The sequence below is a fragment of the Cimex lectularius genome, unplaced genomic scaffold, assembly GCF_000648675.2.
Source record: "Cimex lectularius strain Harlan isolate CLEC.00 unplaced genomic scaffold, Clec_2.1 scaffold32, whole genome shotgun sequence".
Lineage (NCBI taxonomy): Eukaryota > Metazoa > Arthropoda > Insecta > Hemiptera > Cimicidae > Cimex > Cimex lectularius.
Window position 1 is genome coordinate 959581 of NW_019392689.1, and position 18467 is coordinate 978047.

An 18467-nucleotide genomic window follows, 5' to 3' on the forward strand; every position below is an offset into this window, starting at 1 on the left:
TGAATCCGAGTAATATTGAGTACTCTGGGGTAGTGTGAATGAATGTAGAAATGTAATTTATTAGCGTGAATGGCGAGGTTTATCCCCAATTACCCCGAGTTATATCAAGTACTCTTGGGTAGTGTGAATGTTAATCAGACTATCATGCGTTTAACATTTTTCTGTGTATTTGTGTCTTATTTTATCCACAATTGACGAAGCCCCTGAAGTACAGAGAGACTAGCAATAGGACAAAAAAAGAGAGAGTTGGTTCCCTTTGCACTTTAAAGTATCGTAACTCAGCAGGAGAAAGAGGAAAAGAAATTACTCGGATTAAAACACGAGAAAGATCAGAAAAGATAAGGAAAAGAGGACTGGCGATTACAAAAAAAGTATTTATGACGTCATTATTTCCAGTCGTTCTCAAAATAGAGAAATTGAAATAAATTTATGATATTTATAAAGCCTGTTGGTTTATTTCAAAACAATTATCATTCTTAAATTAATATTTTCATTTTTTGACGGCCGTTAAAGATTGTTATGGGATGTGAGGACTATAAGCAGGTTGATGCAATACGCTAACTTCTTCCTGATAATTTTGCCTAAATCTAACGAGATCGATTGTCAACGGCTTAACAAAGCGGGTTATTGTTATCAAAAATACTACAATAATTTATTTAAATTAGTATTTCAATACCTATATTAAATAGTTCACACTTTTGTTAAAAATGTTTAAATATATAATTTTTTAAGTCGGTTTTAAGAAAAAATGGAACTTTATGTAGTGAAAAGGGATAAATTCGAGGTTTTTCTTCTAAGAGAGTTTTTTTAATAAGATTTATTTTGATCGATATAACGAACAGGGCCGACTTCGTTTAAAAACTTTAGAAATCTATAGTTAATATAGTAACTACATAGTTAGTAGTTAAGGGTTTTTAGTTTATATTTTTAACATAAACCAGTTTTTCTTTATATTTTCATTTTTTTTTATATGTCCATGTATTTCAAGAATTGTTCAAGAAATAATTATTCCATTATGTGCACTTTAAATAACTACGGTTATTTAGCGGAAAAACACAAATAAATATACGAAACTTTGAACATAATAAAATGCATAAATTACAACAAAAATGTTCCTCAATTGCGAAAATTGTTCAATAGACCTGCGAGTTTGTTGAGTGTTTGGGGAGTTAGATCCTCCTGGCCTGTCTATTCCCGGTTTTTAACCTTGTCAAAAGTTCCGTTTGGTCATAATGTGCTTCTGAGATACAGCGAGAACAAACGGACCAGTTTACCAAAAGAAGATCGAATCAGGTAAATACACTGGCAGGCGAAAAATTTCGCCCAATTGATTTTTTTATTTTCTGGATAAAAGAAAATTCCACCCTTAATTTGTCCCATTGTTTTTATGAATAAATATTTGTTTATGCTATGTTTTAAATTGGGAATATCAATTAGACGTAAACACACTTAATCCTTATTCCAAAATAAGGATAAAGTATTTTTCAAGGTTTAATTTTTACGGAATTGCAAATGTTTATTCAGTCTCATTTGAATTATGAAGCAATAAGCTCTTTAGTTTTCATCTTCGTTTTGTTAATTTCAATTTTTAAACTTAAAAATGCCACTTAGTGCTGAGGACGTTGCGCGTGGTGCGGCAGTTATTGATGATGGACGTTCCATCAGGTATGTGGAGAGTTCACTACGAAACACTGCGAGACGCCGGTAGAAGTTTTCTAGCAAATGGGTCCTACCATAGCAGGGCCGGTTCTGGACAACCACAGGATTACCGTCCTTTGACTTTGAAAATTTTGCGAAACCGGCAACTGTTGTTCAAGCTATTGATCATCAGCTCCAGGAAGTTCGAGGTGTCTAAATTTCTGAACGTACTGCTCGAAGAAGATTAAATCTGTATGAACTGGTGGCTTTTCACCCCGTAAGAGGACCAGATCTTTTTACGATTGCTTTCCTGTACGTTTTACAGATGAGTGTAGATTCGTTCTACGATTTTAAAATGGGCGTGACTGTGGAGAAGGTGAAATAAAAGGTACGAAGCCTGTAATTTTTCTTGTCACCTCTTCTGTCGTTAATCACAGTAAACAGTTTAATAGAACTTCTGAATAATTCAGGTTTCTACAGTCAATTATTTTCAGATGATGGTACCATCATGATCGCGGGTAGAGATCCCCTGACTCATTGCTGATGAAGGATGCCATGGGATTGCTTTCTGAGTGGTGTTGTGATAAAGGTTTATCAATTAATCCAGCTAAACTGCAATTGATAATGTTCAGTAGGAGAAGAACATTAGGTAATTTCAAAAACCCTAAATTTCAGGGCACCGAATTAAACTTAAGGGATTCAATCAAATTCCTCGGGGTGACGCTTGACAGGAAACTTGATTGGAAAGGCCACATTAATAATATATACAGGAAAGGCACAATATCTATGGTACAATGTAGGAGAATTGTTGGTAGAACATGGGGTCTCAAACCTTGGGTGGCCAAATGGCTATATACAGCAATTATTCTACCTAGTTTTTACCTGGCTAAAGAATGCTCTAATACTGGGTTTGTGGGGCGTCGGTGGCCGCAAGGTTTAGTCTTTGACGCGGCGCTCATCACTGTAAGGTAAAGGTCCCGGGTTCGAATCCAGCGGCCCTGCATTCGAACCCGACATACTTACAAATGGGCTTTTTTTTCAAAAACACCGGCACTCTGAGGGTTTATATCTTGTGCTGTTGCAAACCCTCTTTAAAAAAAAAATACTGCGTTTGTCGGACCACAACCGGTATTACCTCACTCTATAAGCACAGCGAAAGAGAGTATCAATAGCTGGGGCATGAAACAATTCCTTAAGGAATGGAATCTCCCGGACACAGGCAATCGAAGGAGTTTGTGAAGGAGATCAAACCAACAAAGGCTATTCTCTAACTCAAGGAAGGGAATTAGGAGGCTGATAGGTATCCTGACGGACCATTGCCCATTGAGAAGACACCTCTTCGTAATGGGTATTTTACCAGACCCCTTTTGTTTTTGTGAAATAAAAGAAGAAACGGCACGGCACTACCTCGCAAAGTGTGATAGGTACGCTACGTATAGATTCGAAACTTTTGAAGGAGAGGACATTACCAAATCACTCCCCGAGATAAAATGGTCCAAAATCTTGGGGTTTGTGAACAAGTCCAAGAGGTTTATGCAGGACACGTGAACCGACCAAGTCCCGGACCCTTTAGGAATGGGGTACGAGTCTACCCAGGCATTTAACCCCTCGGGTCTTGGTCGCCCACCCTGCATATGAAAAGTGCTTTAATGTTTGCTTTGTTAAACTCTAAACTGAATAAACTGAAGAATGCGCAAAGTGGAACGCAAGTGACATCAAAACCCCCCGAGTGAAGATGGATCTAGTAAGTGACCAAGAGCCTGTTTAACATAAACTCTGTACTGTATTGTGCTCCAATGTTTATATACCCCTTCCGGTAAATAACAGGATATCAAATTTGTTAATATTTAATTATTGATTAATTTTCAATAATTTGTATTCTTGTATTCTTTAAAATGACTGTTTAATACAGAAAAAATTATTATTTTTTATTTATAATTCATTAAATTCACTAATTTCGTGGTCCGCTTGACCAATTAATACATTACAATTAATTAAGGTTTCTAGTTGAGATGAAAAAAAGTTAATGGCACGAGCGGGATTCGAACCCACGATCTTCGGCTAGATACGCCGCTGCTCTACCACTTGAGCTATCGTGACCTCGATCCACTCGGACATCAACTTCCCATCTCAACCCCCTCCTTATGAGTTTTCCCTCCTTTTTGCCATTTTTCAAATGTCGTGTAATCGGATTGGATTCTCGACGACAAATGAAATGGCCACGGAGAGCTTTAGTGAAGTGTACTTCATTTTAATTCGTTTATTTATAATGTGTTTTTGTTTCAAAATGTCTTCAGAGAAGATAGTCGACCTAAAAAATCAGAATTTTTCGTCTAGACCCTTCTTCTCTATTCGTTCTTTACAATCTATAACTTGGTTCGTATCCATTAAAAAAACCAGGAACAAAAGTTCAATTATATTATAGTGAAAAAAGTTCTATCTTAAATGTAATCTGTAAAAAAGTACAATTGGCAAGAGCGAGGCGAGCAGGGATGTGAAAGCAAAGTTGGAACTGTATAATACACGTGCTTAACCTTGACAGTGAATCTTTGGTTATCTTCATTTTTTCTTTGTCACATTTTCTTTGCAAATAAAAATCCGTGAGCTTTGACCCATGTTGGGATAAAATTCGACACGAATAAACCAAGCGCGTTTTGACAAGGAAGTTTGTAAAAAAAACTCTGGTCGATGCCATTATAAAATGCTCCAGCAGATAGTCCACATTGTACGAATCCTGTGGATACCTATCCAACCGAGACAATACACATATGCGAATGGCATTAACTGCCTGTGTCAATAGCACGCTACTTAATAATTCTATATCTGTCATTAACAGACTTTTACCTGACAGTATTGTTCGCGAGATGAATGCCGAATGAAGAACCCATGCCGGCCGACGTCACAACACGTTAAGCAATCCATACGCCCTGTGTATTTTAAGTTGAATAGGCTTTCCATTCGGTTGAACGAGTAAGGACGGATTTATTATAATAATTAAACTGGGAGGGTCGTTACAATGGAATAATGAAAGCGAGAACGGGAAGAAATTTGAAAAGAAAAAATTCTTTTAGTTTAACCAATTTCAACTAGCTAAGCTGTGTAGGTAAGTTGCTAACCCCCTAATTTTTCTTAAATAAAGTTTGCTGATTTATTTTATAAATTAATTACACATGCTTTGTGCCTAGCAAATAGGTTAAACAAATGCCTAGCATTTCAGAACCGGGAAACATTCGCAATAAGTCGTTAAATGTAACATTTTTGTTAAAAACGTATTGAACTAAATAAATGCTTAACAAAAGCATATCTGTTGGAAAAAAATTAAATCAATAAATCTATTATTACTATGGCACATATTAGATGTACTGTTGATACGGGCGAGAAAGTCAATATGGAGGTCAATTGATCCTGTAAACAATGCAAAATCTATTATCAGATAAGGGCAAAGATAATTCATTATCTTCTCTAATTACTTTATAAATTATGCATGCAAAAGTGCACTTGTGTTTTAATTGATGTAAACAATCTCTCCAAGAAAAAGAACTAAATGGGAAGGCAAAAATGGAATGGACGTCTTGCCTCTCCCGGCTTATATCCTTGACTTCACACCATCTTTTTAAAACACAAGAAACTTTTAAAAAAGACCAGTTGTATACCACATTATTGCGTACAATAATATCCAATCATCCAATCGTTTTGAAAACTCACTTGATAATATAAATAAATCGTTACGCGTTTGAGAAATTGTTAAAAAATTAAAAATTTGACCTTTTGGAAAATTATTAGAAAAAATGATTAAGAATGAAGATGGCTGTTGAAATTCTGAATTAATGGAGATCTATGGAGATTGTACTTCATCAAAATTGTAATATAGTTTTGTTCAGCCATTTCTGCATTATTGGAACGCCAGTGTTGTGCGGATTGTCAGCTAAAAAAATCTTCATTTTATTTTTATATTCTGCCAAGATTGGATCCTCATGACCTGTACAGTCCAATATCATGTCTACGTCTGAACGAATTCGCTAGAAGATCGAAAAAAGATTTATTGTGATGAAGAAAAATTATAGGTATTGAAAATAGCCATGACAACTAAATCAAGTTGACAAACCAAAAGTTAGCCAAGCAGTTCACGCCTTTGACTTGTTCCAGATGGCACGGCACTTAGCATACAATTGTACGACATTTTAATATTTATCCAATTTTTAACAACGGAAATGGAGTAGTGCTTCGCCGGCATATCATTTGCAGAAATGGAAACGGCGTTGTGCCCCCTACTTATCCCAGACTTTCCACCTCTCGCTATACATGCGACTAGTTTCATTTTTTGAATTTCGATTAATATTCTTTATAACAAATTGTGCAACAACTTTTTAAATTGTTCTAAATAAAAATTTGAACCCGTAAATCTTTCATTAGATTTATACGATGTGACAATTTCAACGCATTATGATTTGTAAGCAAGGAATTAACATACAATTCAAAATTATAGCCTGGTTTTAAGACTAGTTTCATGCGGTTTTAGATAATTCAACTGAGTTACCTGGTTGACTCTCAACTAGTTACCGCCGTGTGATGACTTTTCTTGGCTGGTTACACACCAGACCACTTGCAGAATCAACTTCTCTTCACAACACGAGTTCAGTACGATGTTCGCGCCCGAGGAAGCAGGAGTACTTCTTATGCTTGCTCTTCGGCAAGAAAAGAAGCAAAAAAGGAGGAAACTTAGTCGAAGAAAACTCTACAAAATCGGGAACTCTTTCTTACAACCACTGCCGTGCCATTTCCCTCCAAACTTCACTCCTTTTAATTTTGTCGCTGTTTAATTATATTTGTCCTAGATACTGAAACAAATCTAAGATTAACTATGGATAGGTAGTAAAAGATTAAAGAAAGACGCAATTACTATGAGCACGTTTTTTCAATGTTAGAAGTATCGACCACTTTTTCACTCACGAACATTCTGGAGCAAATTATGGTCTTGAAGAAAAAAAGCAAATTCAGTTGTTACTGCCAAGCTTTCGACCTATTTTAAGGTCTTCATCAGGGCAAAACAATCTTAAATATGTCTGCAGATTGACTGTTTTTACAAGCGACCTCAAATTTCCATAAAGACCGATTCAGTCCTAACATTGCCAAGTACTGCAGCAGTACTGCGTCGATAGGGAAAGCTTAGCATTGAAATTTGAAATGGCAACGCTTTTGTGTTGAGCTCAGTTGACTCTACTATTCAACTGGTGAAGGACGATGTAGATGTAATGTTCGGGTGTAATATACTACGCCCTTTGAGAGCTATGATATCTCTTTACTCTTTACTTATTGCACACTGGTAAGTCCTCGTTCATCAAGGAACTTGATTAGTAGGTCCGGTCCCGGTAGTTGAATTTCTTCTACAGTTATGTTGTACATCCTCTTGCGGACAAATGTGGCGCCATAATTTGTTAGCAGGTGTGCTGGTGCCTCATCTGTTTCCTCGCAGAATCTGCACCTGCCGTGTCGGGTTATACCAATCTTCTTCAGATGCCTATTCAGTCTGCAGTATCCTATCAGGATTCCAAGAGTTTTACTGCTTCCTTTGATGCATTCTGTTGTTTCTTTCCTTCCAAAATTTTGCTACAATGTTCTGAGATTGTTTATGTTCAACGGGTGAATTCCAGTTTCCTCATTTCAATTTTTTTGTCTAAGATAATGTGCATCCCTATGCCACAGAAGGGCTCAGGACCTATCAGCAGTATATCAGCCCCTTTCCTTCTCTCTCGTCAACTCTACTCCCTCATGCCCTTGGTGAGCAGAGGGTGATTTTTTGCATACCTCATCTATATAAATTAGATTTACAATTCAGCACCATCTTTGAGCCAATGATGTTTCAACTAAGTGCTTTGATGGCTGCTTGGCTATCTGACAACTAGGTACACCTTACAATTGCATGGTCTTCAGCCTGGAAGATACTGGTGTTTTCCCATAGGTTCTGAGTGTTTGGTTCTAGGACCGAACACTCTTGCCCCGTACCTTCTAGATCCATCAGTGTACCAACAGATGGTGCAGCTCTTAACGGAGTGTTTTTTCCGTATTTCCCATTCATTTTTGATACTTAAATTTGTTTGGCAATCCTGTTTGAACTCAAACATCCTGTTCATGTGGTCCCTTGGAGCCATGAGTATCGGATGTTCCTTCATTTGGCTGTTTATATCTCTCCGTTTTAATTTTAGCCCTGTTAAAGGTTTCTCTTTAATAATGTTACTAATAGTTTCCTGTGTTGTCCTCATTACTATGAAAGAAAGGGGGTTAATCCCACTATTTTCTCCATACCAGGTGGGACCTTTTCTCATTGCTCCATTTATGTAAACGCATGCGAATCTGTATTTTCGTAAGTTCTCTAAGTTTTTATGAGCTTTAAAGATAAAGTTATAGACCTTGCGCTGTATATGAAGTCTTGACATCTAGAGCAGATTTCTGGTCTGCATCCCCTGTTTTTCATACTATTGGGTTGTCCGGAAAATAATGCAGGATTTTGGTATTAAACAAAAAAAAAGAAACTTGTTACTTTAAAGCAATGTTCTTTAATCAAAATAATTTCCCATACTCTCAATACATTTCTCCCAACGTGTTGGTAACTTATTAATTCCGTCTGAGTAGAATTCAGATAAATGCATTTTCCAGTTCCGTTTGATTTTTGAATATTATGTGTTGTAAGTAGTGGTCCAGGTGTCTAAAAAAATGGTAGTCAGTAGGCGAGAGGTCCGGAGAGTAGGGTGGGTGAGGCAAAGTTTCATAGCCAAGCTCCAATAATTTTTGTGACGTTACACGTGACACATGTGGTCGAGCGTTGTCATGCAACAAAATGGGCCCTTTCCGATTGACCAAAGAGGGCTTCATTACTGCCAATTTCTGATGCATGGTATTAATTTGGTTACAGTATGATTCAGCATTGATGGTTTCGCCAGGATTTAAGAAGCTGTAGTGTATTAAACCAAATGAAGCCCACCATACCGTAACCATTACCTTTTTTTGATGAGTTGGGGGCTTTGGAGCTTCTCCTTTGTCGAGCCACTGTCCAGAACGTCTAGTGTTATCGTAGAGAATCCACTTTTCGTCACATGTAACAATTCTGGCCAGAAATGGGTCATTTTTGTTTCGACAAAGAAGTGATGCACAAACATCAAAGCGCTGATTTTTTGGCGATCGTTTAATGAGTGTGGAACCCAATTTTCGAGTTTTTTCACTTTTCCAATCGCCTTGAGGTGGTCAGCGACGGTCGTTTTACTGACTTTGAGTTGCTCTGCAAGTTCTCGAACAGTTGTTTTGGGGTTTTCTTCCACCACTGATCGCAGAACATCATCATTAAGAGAGGAAGGCCTTCCACGACCTTCTTCATCTTCAAGGCTGAAATCTCCCTCCCGAAATTTTTTAAACCACCTTTGCACAGTGCACTCATTAACACAACCCTCGCCCCAGACTTGGTTAATGTTTCTAGCCGTTTGGGCTCCGCTTCGGCCGAGTTTAAACTCGTAAAAGAAAATCGTACGAAATTCTCGCTTTGACATTATAAGGATGACTGAATTATTTCCAAGTAGCGGAATGCTACAGAGGTAAACAAACAATATCATTTGGAAGAGGATTAATAAGTGTTGACATTCATACAAATGAGTAATCCTGTAAACGTAAACAGAATATTTTATATAGATTTTTTTTAATGAAAACTTAAAATCCTGCATTATTTTCCGGACAACCCGATATGTAAGTAACATTATTGCACACCATTAATGCTCACGTAGGTTTCTTAATAATGGTTTCTTAAATGCCAGTATTTTGTCTCGTATGACGTGTAGATATTTGGCTTTGCTTTTCATTATATCGAACGAATGCCGACTGTTGGCGATGAGAAGTAGCGGCTGCACTCCTAGACGTCCGTTCAACTAGTTGATTCAATTAACTGCTTATATAAAAGAGGCCTAAAGGCGATATATAAAAATTGCTTCAACAGCAATTATAAATTCAGAAAAAATAAAAGATGTATACAGCTATTTTAAGTATACGTTAAGATGCCGACTTGTTTAAGTCTCGCACACGAGTTGGTTACTGATTGCACATCTGGTGAGGGTTTTTTTCGCCAACAACCAATTTTACCACTTGAAGACGTGCCTTTCCAATGTGGATTGGATTCCTTGAAGTAAAATTGGAGACCTTCGGCCGGTTCTTTGTCTAGTGAGATGGGCGTCATTATTCCTAGTTTCATCATTTGTGACTGCTTGAATTAAAGACAAATAGTATGCAATCCATGCAAATTGACTACCGGGTGTACGACGGAATGCTTTTTTTAATATAAATTTGTAATCATAAAGCCGATTAAATCTTATAATAATGATTTTTTCCCCTTTTTTTGCAACATTAAATCCAAATGACTGCGTTAAACTTAAAATTTAAATAAAAGATGTACATTGCGTTTTGTTTGTTTTTATATTTTAAGGGGTACAAGAAATGTTACAAGATGCTCCCGAAATGTAGGAAAATATAGGGTATAAACCGAAGCTAAGTTGGTAAGACTTTCGGCTTTTTCACAGCTTCTTCAGCCTTTTCTTAATTTTATTTTAATGCCTGCTGATTAATTTTTTAAATATGTCAATAATGACTAATATAATAATAACTAATGACAATAGCTACTGAAAAAATAATGACGAAGTTTACGTTGAAAATCTTTTATTTACTCTTCCACTGAATTATTATTTGGAGATCGTGGGTGCCGGTCTGGTGTGACGTAGATTTTAGAAAAACATTTTCTTTATCATGCCGACGTTTCGATGTTTATTGAGACCATCTTAAGGGCCTGGGATTTATAAACATGTTTACATTCTACAAATACATGTAGGATGTGAAAAAACTTCCACTGAATTTTGAGTTATTCCCATTATCCTTCTGATCTCATTTCTTTGGCTTTGAGAACTGCTTAGATAAATTAAGTCAGAAAAAGAAGTAGCTTTTAAAGAAAATATGTTTTCTTCCCTTGTGCTCTTTAACTAACAATTTACACTTTAATTTATGATGATTTCGTTTGGTTGCTGGCGTTGAAATTTCAATTATCTCATTTTCAATATTTTGAGTTTATCCATTATTTATTTTCAAGTTATTTGTTTATACATTAGGTAGAGAAATTGCTCGATGTGTCCCACCTAGTTGAGGGATGCAATTACTTGGCTCCATATAGAGAGCGTGTAGAATTGCCACCCGATATGAGAATTTGGTACGGCAGCGAGTATCTGGGTCCCCTATTCAGAGGAAACGAGGTTGTTTTATTGTATACAGTAATGTTAGTTTTCGTGTACCTAGTGTGTATATAGATTAGAAGAAGAATATACTTATTAGGGTGAATGAGTGGTGTAAGATGGTCGATGGTGGACTATTGAGTACCACATCGACCTAATTAGTTTAGTTATAATCTATTATAATGTGAAATATGTGTAAAGGGTGATGGAAGAGTAATGGTGTATTTAAGAATGGTCGTAAGTATGAATGGGTTTGGAACTGCATGCGTTGAATGAAGAATTGACCTACCTCTGGAGTGGGTGATAATCGAGACCTGCCGGCTATCTATTGTAAATTACGATTAAATTGACTACGAAAAGCCAATAGGCTCAACTCGGCACATGTTAGTATGTAGTACGTACATATGCGGATTTGAGCATATACAGGGTGTCCTTTTTAGATGGCCCGGCTGAATTTCTCTTGAATCAATGACGCTATTAAAAAAAAAAAAGTGTTTTATATTTTTCAGTCTAGTTTCAAATTTTTACCTTTTCTTGTAGAAAAATTATACAGGATACCCAGGCCCAGTTCAACTTCACAATTTTAAATACGACCACATACTTCCTGACACGTCACTTTAAAGGATGTTTTACGCTGAAAACAATGGTGCAATCGAATTTTAAATTGTTCAAAAAATGGCAAAGTTATGACAAAAAGTTAAAAACAAAAACAGTCATTTGGTTTGATATTTACTCACAGCGTTAAAAATCCTTCAAAATTACGAGTCAGGTTGTATAGGGTCGTATTTGACATTTTGAAGTAGAACTGGGCCTGAAGTACCCTGTATAATTTTTCTCCAAAAAAGTTAAACATTTGAAACTAAACTAAAAATATTAAAGACGATTTTTTTATAGCGTCATTGGTTCAAGACAAATTCAGCCGGACCATCTATAAAGACAACCTGCATAAATCCAAATCCAAATCCATTATTTAGTTTCCTTATTTGTTAACAATATTGTAAAGATGTATCTTTGTTATAGAAACCAAAAGATTGCATTTTTTATAATATTTGTGAAATTTTTCTGTAAAGGGAAATAATAAATACATGCTGGAACAAATTTAGTTCTTCATTTTCAAATTTGGCTGGATAAACTCTTCAAAATACCTGAGTTTATCTAAGTATCGTCGAGGAGTAAAATTTTTATTTTGATAGAAGAGTATTTGATTGTTGGACCTCAATGTAAGAAACTCCAAGGTGTGGAGGAAAATCGAATTTTTACTAAAGCATAACTGCTGGTATCCTGAAAGCATCCTGTTCCGCCTTTTTTCGCTCCTCTCCAGAAAAAGGCGAGAATGTACGGACCTGGGTGGTACTGATTGACAAATTGGAGCCAACAGATCCCATGTAATAAATATTTAACAAGTTAGTATTTTATGAAAACTAATGAAAATTATGGATTTTTTATTCTAAAACTGTTTATCACAACCACCAGATATTTTTCCCATTTTGATCATAATTTGCACAGATTTCAGATCTTCTCAATGATATTTCTTTTTACTTAGCTAACATATGTAGTAATTACACGTGACATATGATAAATTTAAAAAAAACTGCTTATTTCATCAAGCATTACATTGTTCTTGTAGCTAAAACCATTAAGACGGTGTTTTCGTTTTTAATCGAACCACAGTTATTATCTGGCCCTTACGGTGGGTTTTTCTTTCCTTTTTAAACCGAATTAGCGTGGCATCTCATGCATTTCCATTTTTTCCACCAGGACGAAGATGGACAGCAACGTCGGTATTCCGGAGTTTTTCGCCGGCAAGTGCATCCTCGTCACGGGTGCGACGGGATTCATGGGCAAAGTGCTCGTCGAGAAACTTCTCCGATCATGTCCTGATCTTGACACCATCTACTTGCTCATGAGGCCAAAGAGCGGACAGCACGTAGCGCAAAGGCTAAACGATCTTCTGAACACGAAGGTACTTTTTTATATTAACTCATTAATTTTTTTATTGTTTTAATTAATTAAACCATTTTTTCATGCCAAAATTTATGAAATGTCTTAACATTAAAGGATACATTTTGTCATGATAGTCCTATAAAACATTGGTACGGCTTTAATTATTCACCTGATGTCTAATGTCGAATGTTTGGCATAAATCATATGATTATGACTACATTTCAAACATCTATTAAATCATAATTTTCTTTTTTTGTGCTATTAATCTTTTACATTATTTATAATTATATTGTATACAACTGCAAAGGCCCTATCACATTGAAATGATTCCGTCTTGATCAACAATCCTAGAGAGTTGTGTAAATAAAATATTTAAGATGTTACATATGTTTCTTGTAATTTATCACGGTTTTTAACATTCTTAATAAATTAAAACTAATACGAACAAAGTAATCAGTAAGGGAAAAAAGCAAATTTCATGTTCAAGATTTTTTCCACAAACGTAAAGTTTGTGAGTTGAAATGGTGTATTTCTCTTGTAAATCTGTACAGTAATCTGAGACATTAAATTTGTCCAATTTTATACAGACAATTATTTGGAGATCGTTAGAAGCGGTCTGGTGCGACGTAGATTTAGAAAAACATTTTCTTTATCTTGCCAACGTTTCGATCTTTATTGAGATCATCTTCAGGGCTCAAGGTCTCGAGAGCACTCAACACGACACACAGTAATGACACAGCTACACAGAAAACAAACACTTTGAGCCCTGAAGATGATCTCAATAAAGCTCGAAACGTTGGCACGATAAAGAATTTTTTTTCCAAACCTACGTCAACCAGACAGACCGCAACTCACGATCTCCAAATAATCGTTAATTGACGGTTACTAAACACCACACATTTATACAAATCAATCGGTTCAAAACTGAGATTTAATTTTTCCCCTTCGGTTTTTTTAAAATAATCTGATTGAAACAATAAAAATTGACAAAAGCATCTTGGCCAATACTTTATGTGTGGAAATTCTGTTAAGCCATGTCAGATCTATAATATTTAATAACCAAATTAAACGACAATTTAAAAAAAAATTAAACAATAAACACAGCTGAATATACGTTGTTTAGTTGACGCAATAAATCAAACATGTTTTAATTTTATTTTTCACACCAAATTTCACAATTTCATACTTAGACCAAATAAATGTAAAACAATAGGTCATAAATATCGGCAGAAAATTCTTTATTCACTCAGATTATTTCATTCCACGCCTTGTAAGTGGCACCAAACTCGTTATAAAGTAATACAAATTGTATGCTTTTACTGTTTTTATGAATAAATGTTCAATTTATGAGAGAGACAGTATGTGAATCTTGTGCCATATTTCCCTTGTTTGATCATCTGTTGAACAAATACCGAAAAAAAGATTATTCAGTTTGTCGCAGCGAGAACATCCGTACCAGGATGATGATGGTGTTCGAAGGTTCAGCAATTTGACGCTAAAACTAAGGCTTTATAAAATATTAATACTGCTGCGTGGTTTTTTAAGATTGGCCGCCACTCCGACTTGATACAAGGAGAAATACATTTGAATATATCAGATAAAAAGTTCATAAAATTTTATTTCCCTGCACAAATTTCATGCGAATTTTAAGAACACTCTGCAAAACGTTTGTCTAATTGATTTTTGGATCTTACAATTTACCTTAGAACAAACCTACTTGGGAAAGAGATGTTTTTAAAAACAATCAAATGTGTTTTCTAATGCAGATAAAACGAATAAAGTATTTGTTTGTTTTTTTACCCCTGTTATAAACACTCTATCACAAGGAGGCAAATCAAAACATTCCGTTTTAATAAACGCAGTAGAATATAATAATTTCAAATACATTTTTTTCGTCGGATCCACACTGTTGCAACAATAAACGCTGCTAATTTTTCATGGTTGTTGGCTGCCGGCGTGAGAAGATAACAAACACCATCTCAAGAATACAAATAAACGTGACTTAAGTCCTTGGAATTAATTCTTATGAAATTCGATTCGTGTCATCCTGACGTTCTGCATTGATTACTTGGTGATGAAGTTGTTCTGGCATCCGTTGCTCATCCAGACAAGAAGTTTAACACTTTAGTTTTGTAATTAACCCTGATATTAGCACATTGCCATTCAATACAACCCTGCAAGGATAATTTTTGAAATTAGCATTAGCATCGTGATAGGTTTTATTTTACCAGTTGTTCAATTTTAGGATCCTAAAAGAATTGGTTGAAATATTATTTCACAATAATTTCAAGACGATCAAAAGTTTTAGGGGCGTTTCTCTTGTAAGATTACCCAACCGGAGGGTCTTAAGAATTTTCTGGGTGAAATAAAAACCCTTCACTAACTAGAATTTAATTACGTAAGCATCGAATATATAAGATTTTGATCTTTTATTTATTTTTTATTTTTTTAAATAAGTCTATACGGTATTAAAACCGGATTTGACAAAATTCAGTTCCAATTTTGTAACCGTTACGTGCACCACATTCTGGGAAATTTCTACATATTTAGGACTTACCTAATTTGAAACTCTTACGTATTTAATTTGAGAAAAATGTTAATAGCAAAAAAAAGTATTAAGGCTAATATTTGTTACAAATTTTAGCGAATTTTTCGATAAACTACATAACACTGTTTTTAAATTAAATATTTTTAAATACACTAATTCTATGTTTTTTCGTGTTGCAAGTCATGAATTTAAAATAGAAAATAGGCTTTATTTTATGTGAAACCGAATGTAAGAAAGGAAGAAAAACAGTAGTTACTCCCATATTACAGGCATGTTTAAATTTAAAAGACAAAACATATAGTTCAATTTGTTTGATATAATTATAACTTAGTTGTAAGCATTTTATGAATGAAGAAGGAATGATATTTTCCAGCAATTTGGTTACCATCTTTTGTACGTTGCTAGATGCATTTCTTCAGTTTCTGCTGAAGAAAAAACAGGAAGAATAGATGTTCAAGACAATCGGTGATAATCAAACTGCCTCCAATGTATTACATATTCTTAGCTTTTTCCAGAGGATCAGTTCTGGAATTATGTTATTAAGTATGTAACAATTTTATTGGTTTTCAGATATTTGAGTGGTTGAAAAAAAACCGAAAGGATGTCCTGTGTAAAGTATTTCCTGTGGTGGGCGATATTTCTCTCCCAGAGCTTGGAATAAGCCAAGAAGACCAAAATATGCTCGTTGAAAAGATATCAGTCGTTTTTCATGTTGCTGCGACTGTAAAATTTGATGAACCTTTGAAAATTTCAGTCGGGATGAACCTAACAGGGACAAAGCGCTTGTTGGAACTCTGTGCTCGGATGACCAAACTTGAAGTAAAAATATCTTTTCTTTAATTGAACTAAGCAAAAAGATTGAATGAGATTTTTTTTAGTCTGTAGTTCATGTCTCGACAGCTTATTGCAACTGTGATCGAGCTGAAGCTGATGAAATCCTTTATCCAGCTCCTGCTGATCCTGAAAATGTAATCAAAATGGTCGAAATTTTAAACGATGATATGTTAAATATTCTAACACCTAAGTAAGTTTTGAAAATGGTTTGTAAGGTACATAAGCAATATTTATGGAACCTCCAAGTAATCATTTATTCTTCCTAAACAGGTTAGTCAGCACAAAAAGACCCAACACGTACACATTCACTAAAGCTTTGGCTGAACATGTTGTCGCAGAACAAGGAGGAAGATTGCCTGTAGCAATATTCAGGCCTTCTATTGGCAAGTTTTTTAATTTTTATTATGTGTATTCCATGCAACATAGCAGTTTTGTATTTGTACTGTATAACTGAGGTAATTTTTAGACAAGTTAAAATTTAATCATTAGAAGTTAGTATTATTTGCAATCAGTATTGCAATTTATATTACACCCACTAATAATAATGTCAAAAACTCACCTCTAAGTCAAAGATTAAGTACATAAATTATATATTTGATAGATTAATCATTTGTCAAGTCTTGAGATTTGAATGAGAATGATTTAATTTGTTTGTAGTGTCAGGAGCGTGGAAGGAACCGTTGCCAGGATGGGTTGACAATTTAAACGGTCCGACTGGAATTCTTGCCGGTGCTGGAAAAGGTGTGCTCAGATCTATGATCTGCTATGGTGATTGTATTGCAGACCTGATACCAGTAGATTTGGCAATCAACTGTTTAATAGCTGTAGCTTGGCAAACCGCAGTGAAACGGTATAGATTGAAATTAATTACCAAGGTAGAACAACATGTATAAATCAAAATGTTCATACAGTCCCAACAATATCATCATCTACAACTGCACATCAGGAGCGACAAACCCAATCAAGTGGGGATACCTGGAAGATGTGGGATTTCAGATGATACTCAAATACCCACCTCGAGATATCCTCTGGTATCCCGGGGGCAGTTTTAAGACAAACCATTACCTAAACACACTGCACACACTTCTTGCTCAAATGATACCAGCATACTGCATTGATTTCATCGCAAAAATGGCAGGAAAAAAGCAATTGTAAGGTTTTTAAATAAACCTTGTTGTTTTGAGGTAAAAAATTATTATTATAAATTTTCAGCATGGTTCGTGTGCAAGAAAAAATTCTCAAGAATCTTAAGACTATTGAGTTTTTCACAACAAGAGAGTTTAGGTTTAAAAACGACAATGTTGTAAATCTTTTTTCAAACCTAAAAGCTGAAGATAAGACTGTATTCAATTTCGATGTTACTCAAATTGATTGGCGTACCTACCTTGAATCATACATGCTTGGTACAAGGAGTTATGTCCTCAAAGAGGATCCATCAACAATTCCAGAAGCGAGAATAAATCTTAGGAGGTAATACTATGTTCAATGCAATATATATATAAAAAAAATTATTAACCTTTCTTTTACAGGATGTATTGGGTTCAGCGGATATGCCAACTATTTCTGGCCACGACGATGTTTTGGGCGTTCATAAACCGATCACATTTGGCAAAATCTGCTCTCTGCTGCTCATTGTCATATGCCGTAAAAAGTGTCAGTTCCTTATTAAGGATGGTTGGTAACGATTTGTAAAATATTGTACACAAGGAGGAAAGTATCCAACAAACTGTGGATAGTTATTGTTTATAGATAATGTTAATACACTGGTTCAATTTTAATTTCTTTAAATGCTTAATTGTGTATTGCATTTATAAGTACATATTAATACTTTTTTTAGTAATAAACCATTATTATATATTTTTATTATTACTTTTATTCTTATGTTTTTTGTTACTTGTTAATGACTGTAAAAACTAATTACATCAGAAAAAGAAATAAAGAAAATTAAGATGAGTCCATCTTTACTACCCCTATACAAACCTAATACATATATCCAAACTAATGAGAAGTTTTGCCCAAAATTAATTTTAATTGTTTTGTAAACTGTTTAGTACCAGATATATGTTAATCACCCATATGCTGAAACTTTAAAAAAATTAATTTCATATTTGCTACCCTCACCCATTCACCTTTACTACAGTCACAATAAAATCAATCTTTATTTAATGAATTTAATTAATCAGGGTGATAGATCAATTCTTAACGGGGTACATGCCACTAACTATAAAATTAACATACAAAACATCAAA

General features: G+C 35.0%; 1 protein-coding gene across 4 annotated transcripts in view; it reads left to right on the forward strand.

Moving 5' to 3' along the window:
• The window catches only part of LOC106665086 (putative fatty acyl-CoA reductase CG5065), a 46056-nt gene extending 28050 nt beyond the window's left edge, over window positions 1-18006 (forward strand). For 2 of the 4 annotated variants that reach the window (XM_014391281.2, XM_024225874.1), the window contains exons 2-9: window positions 12651-12855; window positions 15955-16203; window positions 16263-16408; window positions 16489-16601; window positions 16876-17068; window positions 17130-17369; window positions 17431-17688; window positions 17748-18006. In XM_014391281.2, the coding sequence (XP_014246767.1) occupies window positions 12658-12855; window positions 15955-16203; window positions 16263-16408; window positions 16489-16601; window positions 16876-17068; window positions 17130-17369; window positions 17431-17688; window positions 17748-17910 (1560 nt within the window). In that variant the 5' untranslated portion in view covers window positions 12651-12657 and the 3' untranslated portion in view covers window positions 17911-18006. Of the gene's footprint in view, window positions 1-12339; window positions 12583-12650; window positions 12856-15789; window positions 15873-15954; window positions 16204-16262; window positions 16409-16488; window positions 16602-16875; window positions 17069-17129; window positions 17370-17430; window positions 17689-17747 lie in introns of those variants that run through there. The other 2 variants (XM_014391280.2, XM_014391282.1) reach the window with 2 other exon arrangements.
• Window positions 18007-18467: the final 461 nt, after the last annotated feature.